The sequence below is a fragment of the Gossypium raimondii genome, chromosome 12 (genome assembly GCF_025698545.1).
Source record: "Gossypium raimondii isolate GPD5lz chromosome 12, ASM2569854v1, whole genome shotgun sequence".
Taxonomy (NCBI): Eukaryota; Viridiplantae; Streptophyta; class Magnoliopsida; order Malvales; family Malvaceae; genus Gossypium; species Gossypium raimondii.
In genome coordinates, this window is record NC_068576.1 from 45,893,807 (window position 1) to 45,904,014 (window position 10,208).

The following is a 10,208-nucleotide window of genomic DNA, read 5'->3' on the forward strand; positions in this document are numbered from 1 at the left end:
TCTTGTTGCCCTCAAAACTGTCACAAGTTTTAGTAACAGGGCCACAGTTTTTGGAAATGGACAAAACGAATTACTTGATTATACTGAAAGGTCATTGAGAATTGAGTTGAAAAGAATAAAGTTTGGAAGAGTTTATTTAAGAAAAAAATATGGCTGTTGGGGGTATTATAGACATTGAGATTGTAATTATTGGGGAAAAGTTACCGGTGACTTGAAAACGTGTCCTACAAGGCGTATTTTTCACTAATATAGCAGTGAAAACTATCTCGTAAGACGTAATTTTCTTTCTCTCTTCAAATTCAACATATATTGATAATTAAAAAAAATCATCAATTTCAAAAAAAATTACAGCATACTTTGGTAAATAAGCCATTCGGAAAATGCTAAATAGTGTGAAATTCTTAGCTTTCACCGTGAATACCATCAGTCATCGTCCCACATCCAATAAGTGAAATTACCTAGCTTCTGTGCAACTTTAAATTAGCCACAAGCAATTTTAAAAAAAAATGCCAGACAAATTAATTAATAAATTTTCTTTTACGATATTATCAGTTGAAGTTTAATTATTAAATTGAAATAGTTAAAGGGATTGAATTTTAAAAACGCAAAAAATACAAGGACTAGATTTTAATTAGATCTTTCCAGTTTTATATTTTTTTTCTTAAAAAATTGTTTTTCTTTCTTTATTTTAAAAAATTAACTTATTATTCATATGAAAAAAAAAAGAGAGAGAGAAAATAAAACTTATTATTCATATTAAAAAAAGGGGTCAACGACCATGTTTTTATTGACCTGGAACTCTAGTTTAACAGGAAGTACATTAGTTTTGGAAGTCAGAAGAATCTGAGCCGGAATAGGAATAGGATCACTAACTTCACTTCTACTTTTATTTATTTATGTTTGAGAAGTTGAGGAATGGTGGATGGAAGCTTCAAAGATGACAAAGCACCCTCTCATAATTGAAGAATGGAATGGATCTTCTTCTACCAAGCTTTTCAAAACCGCCACTATCACTTTCTCCCCTTCTCTACAAATCCAAAGGTTAAGCCTTCACTTTTCATCTCGTTGCTTTTCTCTTTCTCGCTCACCCAAGTTTTTATTTGGCTGAAGCAGATCAGTTAATGGTTTCAACCATGTTTGGAGACGATTCCTCGATGCCTTCGTTCCCGAGGCAAGTTCCTCTCTTCCTGTTTGTTTCCATTCAAAATCGAATTTTGTTTGCTGGGTTTTTAGTCTAATGAAAACTTGATGAACAATCTGTTTTTCTTTTACAAATTCTTTTATTTTTGGATACCCAAAATCCCGGAGATGATTCCGAGTAATATGGGTTTTCGTTTCAAGTCATGAAAGTCAGCTTGATTGCAGGGTTTCCCAGGCAGTGTGACTCCAGATTATGTCCCTTTCCAAGTATGGGACTCTTTGCAGGTATGAAAAAAAAAATGATGAACAGTTATGGACTACTTAAATTAGTAATACTTAATGGCTAAAGTTTCTATTGTTTTGGTTTACATTACATTTGTAGGGACTTTCAACATATATAAGAACAATGCTTTCTACACAAGTAAGGGTCAAGTTCAATTGATATTGAACTACTCATGAGCGATGATTTTTGTCTATGTTTGTTGCTTACTTTTAACTTATTTCTCAGGCTCTTTTGAGTGCTATTGGAGTTGGTGAGAAATCCGCAACTATTATAGGTGCAACTTTTCAGGTAGAATTAACATCCAATTTGCTGTTTTGTATAAATCTTCATTGTATTATTTTACCTGAGCTGTGATAGTTTGGACATTTATGGAGTGAGTCCTAATGCGTTATTGTTGAAGTGAGTTCAGGCCTTTTGATATTATGGTTATTGTAATTCTTGTAGTGGTTCTTGAGAGATCTAACGGGAATGCTTGGAGGCATATTATTCACACTTTATCAGGTTTGCTCATTGAGATTTCATTGATTGCCTTTTTCTTATTTACCAAAACCATATTTTCAAGCTCATGTTGAGAGTCTAACACCATAATGCTTTTTCATTAGGGATCAAATCTTGATAGTAATGCAAAAATGTGGCGTTTGGTCGCAGATCTCATGAATGATTTAGGTATGTCAATGTTTCTTTTAGAGAAATTGCATTGGAGTCCAAAAGAATTGACTGCTGATCTTCAATATTTCTCTCTGCCCCTTCCGTGTATGGGTTTGCATGGTTGCAAATACATGCACATCTTTGGGTTCAGAGAGTATTAGTGATTTTATTATCTCCTAAATTTCTTAACTGTAAATAACAACTAGGACTTCCATGTTTTATTTCAGGAATGTTGATGGATCTTCTTTCCCCTTTGTTCCCTTCAGCTTTTATTTTCATTGTTTGCTTAGGGAGCTTGTCAAGATCATTCAGTAAGTTTCTAAATTCCTCACAACTAAGAATATAACCACCAGGTCTGCAGAGACATGTTATTTATCGGTTCTGTTGAGCCATTTAAACATTGCATAAAGCAATTTCTATGGGACACGTTTGGTTTTTGTGGTAGTTACATTATTACCAGTGAAGCTTCTTGTTATTGTGTAAAAGTAAAGCAATTTTTGTTGGATGCGACTCAATTTCAACTTCTAATTATGTGTTTTCCTACATGATTTCCCTATGCAGCCAGTGTTGCCAGTGGAGCTACCAGAGCTGCTCTGACACAGCATTTCGCCCTCCAAAATAATGCTGCGGATATAGCTGCCAAGGTACCTTGAAATGATTCTGATGTTTGGATGACAATGGCAAGAGCCTATGTTGTAAACGTATAGCTTGAGTACTGAGTTTTTTTTTTTCACCATATTGGTAGGAAGGAAGCCAAGAGACAATGGCAACAATGATTGGCATGGCATTGGGAATGCTTCTTGCTCGCATTACTACCGGAAACCCAGTCGCTATTTGGTTTTCTTTTCTCTCTCTGACAATGTTCCATATGTATGGTAAGTTTGGTTGACATAAACTCCTGTAACCTATCTTATCGTCAGACATATTAAAACATATTGTCTTTGTACTCCATAGTAAATCAAAACTAGGGCATCTTTTTCCAGATTTTTATGTTATTATGGCTTATCTTTTATTTTATTTTCCCTAATCCCTTAATTAATTGATGATTTCCTTTTCACCTATGCATAGCAAATTACAAAGCTGTCAGGTGCCTCACTTTAGACTCACTGAACTTTGAGAGGAGTTCGATTCTTCTACAACATTTCATAGAATCTGGCCAAGGTAAATAACCACAATCTGTCGCTATTATCCCCCTGAGGCCAATTTTTATTGAATAGTGGCCCTGGATTTTACTGTTCCCAAAAGTTGTCTTGTCATTGTCTTAGGTTATGTTACCTAGACTTGGGTGTGTGTTTGACATGAGTATATTCATTTTTTCCCGAGTATTTACATGTATTTGGAAGGTTCATGAAATGTTATATTCACATACCCATATTTAGATATGTGTTGGATACGGTCTTCAAGTACAAGTACTTAAAGAAAATTGGAGGGTCTGGCCAACTTAACTTTTAAGTTAATTCTATGTGATTTTCTTTCTGACAAAACCAATTTACTCTACATAAGCACCATAAATTGCGAAAACTATTCATGATATCATCCAAGTTAATCAACTTGCACAAATTTGACTGGTAACAATGTCTGTGGGCTATTTAGTAGGAACACATACAATCCGATTCCTTCTATAAGCTCAATATGAACTGTTTTCTCTTTTTTCCCGCATATTTTCAAAATGATATCATGTGGCATCATTTTTTTAAAAGCAGATGTTAATCCCCATTCCCAAATACCTTTTCAGTTCTCTCTCCTAAACAGGTTTCAACCATGGAGCATGTTTTGCCCTTATGGACCACTTTAAGGTTGTCAAAGAGTGCTAAGCCCCTGCACACCAATGTAAAACTAGGCTTAAGGGTCTCCACTCTTGATCACTCTGAAATGTGAGTATTTTAAGTTTATATTGATCACATGCAACAATGGTTGGCTACAGCATCTGCAGTCTTTCGATAGTCTCTAATATTTTGATAGTGCTTCAATAGTAACTGAGTATTTAATCATTGCACATCTAGTATTTGTGTAAACAACTAAAGTTGATAATAATATTAATGAAAAACAGTCTAAATGTTGACACAGACTTCTAAAATCTGACAAAGCGTATGTTTTTAGTAGAAGAAACTCTTTTGTTGCTTTAGTTGTATCCACAGGTTTCTACTTTTAGATTCTAAGAATCCACATTATTATTTTGTACAGTGTTCAGCACTGTTATCTAGTTTTCTCTTTTGCACCAATATCAAACGCATAAGGATACTATTACTCGGTTTTTATAATATAGGGACTAAATTGCACTTTTGACAATAGTATACGGACTGCTTTGTTATTTTGACATGCATCGCATATGGTAACATGAACTGTATTGAACTGACTAGTGTAATGATATCTCAAACAGGGCCAACTTTCTGACTTCAGCTGGATCATTTTACAATGAAGGTTGATCTTTTACACATTGAATGTACTCTATGTATGTGGTACAGCCCTTTTATCGATATTGTTGCTAATTCTAGCTATATTGTTACTCTAGCAAAGTATTTACTGGTGGAGAGAAAGGGAACGGTCAGTGTTGTCGTGCACAAAGATTCGACAGCTGAAGATATCTTGAAGTCGTATATTCACGCACTTGTTATGGTCAATCTTACGGTTGAACAAAAATCTCTACATTTGGAGTGCCAATCATGGATGGATAAGCACTACGAAAGCTTTGTTCAGAAGGTAATCTCTATGAAAATTTTCCAAGGAAAAACTTATCTGGATCGAAGTTGGTTGACTTTGCAAAAATGAAATGATAAGCAATACTTGGTAATATGCAATACATCCTATGTTACTCAGACTCGGATGTGTCTGACATGAATATTTTTAACTTTTTCCAGTTTTTACATGTACTTGAAATATCTTTGGAATATCATATCCTCAACGTAGCTTCTATTTCTCACTGAAGATGCATCAACTCTTCTTTTCTTTTTGCAGCTAAAGTTAGCAGGGTGGAAAGCTGGAAGGCTTCTCTCTCACTCAATCATATGGAAAGCACACTGGTCATTGGGTGAAAAAACTGACTAAAACCACTTTAGTTTATATTACAGCAAACATGTCAAATGGCTACCTATTAGAGTAAATTACAGCAAAAAAGAAAAAAGGAAATTCAATTTCTTATTCACTGCTTCAATGGTGCAAATCAGACAACCTGGTTTAAACTGAGCTCATGTCCGAGATGGAATCGGCAAAGAAAAATTTGGAATTTCAGATCCAACAACAGGGAGTCGATGTGTATGAGTTAGAGACTAAAAAAAGTCATAATTATTTTTCTTTAAGAATTTTATATTTGACAAAGTTTTAACCATTTATTTGGAACATTTGTTTTATTTACTGAATTATTATCATTCATTTTGAGTATGCAGAAAGCTTTATGATACAAAAGCACTGTTACTTTTGCAAATTCAAGTGATCCGTTTACTAAAGAATAAACTAATTCCAACCCAAATTAATTATAATTATCATTCATTTTGAGTATGCAGAAAACTGCATCATACAAAAGCACTTTTACTTTTGCAATTCAAGTGATCTGTTTATTGAAGAATAAACTAATTCCAACCCAAATTAATTATAGGGTAAACTACAAAAATAGTCACTTTTGTTTACATCAGGTTACATTTTAGTCACTTATGTTTAAAATATTACGTTTTAGTCACTTATGTTATTATTTTGTTACGAAGTGATCACTCTTCCGTTAAGTTCTGTTATCTCACTAACGGTAATCCTACGTGGCAGTCCAACTAGATTTTAAGTGCCAACTTATCTTAATTAAAAAACTGTTCATCCCATTAGGAAATCTAAGTTGACACTTAAAATCTAGTTGGACTGCCACGTAGGATTACCGTTAGTGAGATAACAGAATTTAACGGAAGAGTGATCACTTCGTAACAAAATAATAACATAAGTGACTAAAACGTAACATTTCAAATATAAGTGACTAAAATGTAACCTGAGGCAAACAAAAGTGACTATTTTTGTAGTTTACCCTTAATTATAACTATTATGAACAAGTGCAAAATCAAGTCTTTCCCCAAAATTTCATCAAGAAAAAGGTCCATTTGAACTTTCTTTTTGTTGTTTATAAGTTGTATTGACATTTCACTTCAAAGCAACTATTGGAAAACTTCAAGCATTTTATGATCCACAACCATATTAGGTACCTGCAGAAGAAATGTATGAGCCAGGGTTTTATGGTGAAAGGCAAAGGGATGAACTAAGAAAGAATAAAACCTTGTCTCCAAAGAAAATTTTTGTGTTATCAGCAATGGCTTCGTTAAATTTGAGCTCAAGAAACTCGGGGGTCAGCTTCAACCTGTTCGCTTCAGCTTCTTTCATTTCACTAAAAATGGAGAAAGAAGAGACATCAAACACCTCTACTTTCATTGTAAGTTGGACACAATAAAAGTTAACGATGACTTCACCGGTAAAAATCTGAATCTCCTAGACTCTTCTGACGAGCAATGTACATTTGATTCTCGATTTCCTGCTGCCTCCTGGAACTCTCCTTCTCCATCCGCTTCTGTTCCATCAGGATCTTGCTAACGTTCGCAGTTTTCTCAGCTTCACTAACAGCCATCTTCTGGGTCTCTGCCTCTTTCTCAGCCACTTTTTGTCTCTCAATTGATACTAAAACCTGAAGAATAACATTATAGTTCGATATGAACTTAAAAAGGGAAAACTGGGTAAGCAAAACAGACTCTTATGTGGCCATAGAAGTTTACAAAAGTACCTTGGTGCGTTTTTCTTCCATTTGTTCATAATTTCTTCTAATGCTTTCAGGTATTGTCGACTTTTTAACACGCACACTAAGAATTTCAATGCCTGGTGCAGAGCGTGTGCAATCACCCTGAAGAGCCTCTTTCATCTTTTCATCAATCTAAACGAAATATATATGATTTATTTTCATGATACCTTAAATTGAGTCAATGTATTAAAGAAAATGCCATTTTAGTTTAAATAGACTTCGTCCATGTTGCTCCCACTTAACTATGTTTGGCACCATAAAGGAACATTTTTAGACGAGGGTATGAGCAATGAGGGTATAGTCCTCCAAGGATTCTCCAAATACACAACCTTGCTTAAAAACAACAATAACAATAATTAAAAAATAAACATGCCTTGTCAGACACATACTTGTATCCGAAACTGACACCAGAATTCGACTAACTTAGAACGAACTGGCAACCATAGCCTTAAAGAGTGTGGTTCAGTTGCATTTTTCTTACCTGATCAAACACTTCTATATAAACTTGTTGAAGTGTATGAGAGCTGCAAAACTGATTGATTTCATGATGAATCTTGTCATAAATCCATGTGTTGTCATAATGCACACCATAGTTTCATATACATGTTGTTTTCGTAGCCGATTGACAACCTTAAAACAGATGTAATTCAAGTATCAACGAGGGAAACAAAGGTCACCTTGAACTCCAATTACAATACGAATTCAGAGTAGTTTAAGCCTTGCCTCTATCTTCTCAAAGTTGATCATCATACCCCCTTTAGTACCACATGGAATATCCCTCACCTAATTTTTTTAAATGAAAATAAAATGAAATAGGACATTATAATGAAGGCCAAATGATGCACAGTGTTCACAATTTGGGGGAAAGAAAGTTACCAGATCTGTTTGAAGTGTAACTAGAACAGGCTCATACTGGGTTATCAGAGGCATCTTCAAATGGAATCCTGAAGATAGTAAATTCTAAGGAGGCTGAAGCTATGTCACTCTAACTTATTTTGAAACAGTTATGTCTGACACATTTTTATATAAATATGAATGTAGGGATATAATCCGCCAAGTAATTTTCAAATACATGAAACAATAAAAAAAAATGAAACATAAAAGTAACCAGCACCCACACCAAAATCCGAATAAGACAGACCAGTAAGAGCTATTATGAATAAAAAAAAATAGAAGACTTTAGTCTGACCTGGCTCTGGTATCGTCTTTAGAAGAGCTCCACCCCTCCAATACACACCAACATGACCTTCTGGGACTTGATGCAAAATGGATAAGGTATTTCTAGTATTCGAAGATGACGGAATCATTACCCGAAAAATATCATTATTACCCCCTCATGATTTCAGTGCTAAAGTGGTTTTTGCACGTTCATTTGAGGTTTCTAAAATCTTAAGAGGCAAGAATTCTCCAGCTGAAGAGCCTAAGGAACTTGCTGACTTCCATATAAACTTATACTGATTCTCAAAAATAAATCAAACAAATTCGAGTCAATTCTCACCAACTTTGAAGAAGAGAATGTTAAGCAACCATGTTTTTGAGGAGTGTAAAAAAAAGGAGCAATAATTAAAGATCTAGGCCAATTTGCGCGGGGTTTTGAAAACAATTCAATGCCGAAGATAAAATAGCTTAAAAATGTGAAGTGATACGAGGGATATTATAAATTTACGTTAAACGACTTTCAATTTCAAGATTTCTGAATGCTAATCAGAAATAAGTTCAATCCAATAAGAGTTGCTTGACATACAAACAAAAGAATTCAAATCATCACCCAAACGAAAAACATTCGAACTTATTGAAACAAATGGAAGAGCAGTAATAATAATAATAAAGATAAAGAATGAAGAAAGCGCGGAGAAGCAAGACGCAATCAAAAGCATTAGTGAGATATAAGAGTGTATATTACAGAATGCGGAGAGAGAAAAGAGGTTTACTATGGAGGCGATAAAGAGGAAAGCAAATGCAATCATGATGATTGGAAAAAAATCGCCATTTTGAGGTGGCTGTCTGGCAGCGGTTCTATTTTGCTCTGGACGATCCATGGCGGTTAGTGTATAACACTTTTTTTTTCTTCTCTTTTTGTTCTTTATATTTCTAAATAAAATAAGTCTATATATGAGATGAATGGGGATGGTTGATGTTTCACACATGGAAGGTGGTGTTGGATGGATCCAAGGTTGGAGCTTTAAGAACACCGTATTAGGAGAACTGGTGACTGATTGATTCGTTTGTTAGCCGTAGAACCAAACTTTCTATTTTCCGTAACAAATATATAATTAAATATCATCTTCAATCTTCCACGTTAAATTAAAAGTAAATATTTATATCTATTTTATTTTATTCTTCATTAAATTAAAATTAATTATACTATAAACTATCAAAATCTTAAAAATTTAAAAATACATATTATATTATTTTTACTTTTCCAATTATAATATTTTTAAAAAATTATAATTTTTAATAAATAAATAAAATATATTTTAATTAATATATACCATTAACTTTGAATCGCACTAAATAATAAGTAATTAATATATTTTATTTAAAATATGTAATTACATTTTATATTTATTAGAGCATATTATATTGATAACATAAAAGTACTATTTTATTTGAATGTCGTTGATTTAAAAATTTTATTCCATAAAAAGAGTGTAAGGCATGTCTTGAAGCATTTTAAGTGTCGGAATTCTAACCATTAAAAACGATAACACGTAGATATTAAAGAACATAAATTGATTTAAACCCAAACTTTTTAGTTAACTCAAGTAATACCATGGATGAATCCTGTATATGCTAAATGTCATGGTTCAAACCATGTCGTGCACTAGCTTCTCAAATGGCCATAGTATCATGCACTTGCTTTTTAGAGACTTTAAAAGTTGCTTAAAGGCTTTGATTTTTAAAAATATTTCTATATTTATTTAAAATTAATTTATGAGAAATATTTTTTTTTACACTTTTATAGATAGGAACTAGGATAAAAATTTTGATGTTTAAAATTTGTTGAGAAAATATTTTGAATTTATATTGACTTGAAACAGGCCTATTCATTAATTAGATTTAAGGTTAAAATCCTTATTTTCAATTTATTAATTTTATAAAATATTTTTAATGTTTAGAAAATTATTTAGTAATTGATTTAAGTGTAGCGCTTGTAAGTATAAATGTAATATGTTCAGGTAATTATTGTAATTAGTGGGTCTCACTGAATTGAGTGTAATTAAAAAACTTAATTGTAATAATTACACGGTTAATTATATCCAAATCTAATTACCGTATGACTTTCCAAACACTTATATATTACTTTTTGAGATTAAACGGCTGAGTTTTATTATATTAAAGAGAAAAAACCACAACCGAATACAAACTAAAAAG

At 33.0% G+C, this 10,208-nt stretch overlaps 2 protein-coding genes across 5 annotated transcripts; one reads left to right on the forward strand and one right to left on the reverse strand.

The window, feature by feature from the left end:
* Positions 1–775: 775 nt before the first annotated feature.
* LOC105764468 (protein root UVB sensitive 3) lies at positions 776–5,449 on the forward strand. Of its 4 annotated transcripts, none has more exons than XR_008191631.1 (15): positions 777–1,041; positions 1,114–1,171; positions 1,366–1,425; positions 1,523–1,561; positions 1,649–1,711; positions 1,868–1,924; positions 2,026–2,089; positions 2,299–2,382; positions 2,633–2,715; positions 2,817–2,946; positions 3,140–3,232; positions 3,807–3,945; positions 4,452–4,492; positions 4,589–4,771; positions 5,027–5,449. XR_008191631.1 is itself a non-coding variant. In XM_012583055.2 (15 exons), exons 1-15 carry the CDS (start codon positions 923–925, stop codon positions 5,114–5,116), a joined length of 1,308 nt encoding a protein of 435 aa, XP_012438509.1. In that variant the 5' UTR covers positions 782–922; the 3' UTR covers positions 5,117–5,449. The 4 variants fall into 4 exon arrangements, 1 of the variants encoding a protein (XP_012438509.1); XM_012583055.2 differs by having other exon boundaries at positions 782–1,041; positions 4,584–4,771; XR_008191632.1 differs by lacking the exon at positions 5,027–5,449 and having other exon boundaries at positions 776–1,041; positions 3,824–3,945; positions 4,584–4,691.
* Positions 5,450–5,885: 436 nt separating this feature from the next.
* Positions 5,886–8,858, reverse strand: LOC105762220 (uncharacterized). The gene is given in 9 exon segments (XM_052625836.1): positions 5,886–6,249; positions 6,320–6,428; positions 6,511–6,722; positions 6,819–6,965; positions 7,315–7,427; positions 7,430–7,463; positions 7,557–7,616; positions 7,710–7,777; positions 8,023–8,858. Coding segments are annotated over 9 exon segments (909 nt in total). The 5' UTR covers positions 8,141–8,858; the 3' UTR covers positions 5,886–6,201.
* Between the last annotated feature and the right edge of the window lie 1,350 nt (positions 8,859–10,208).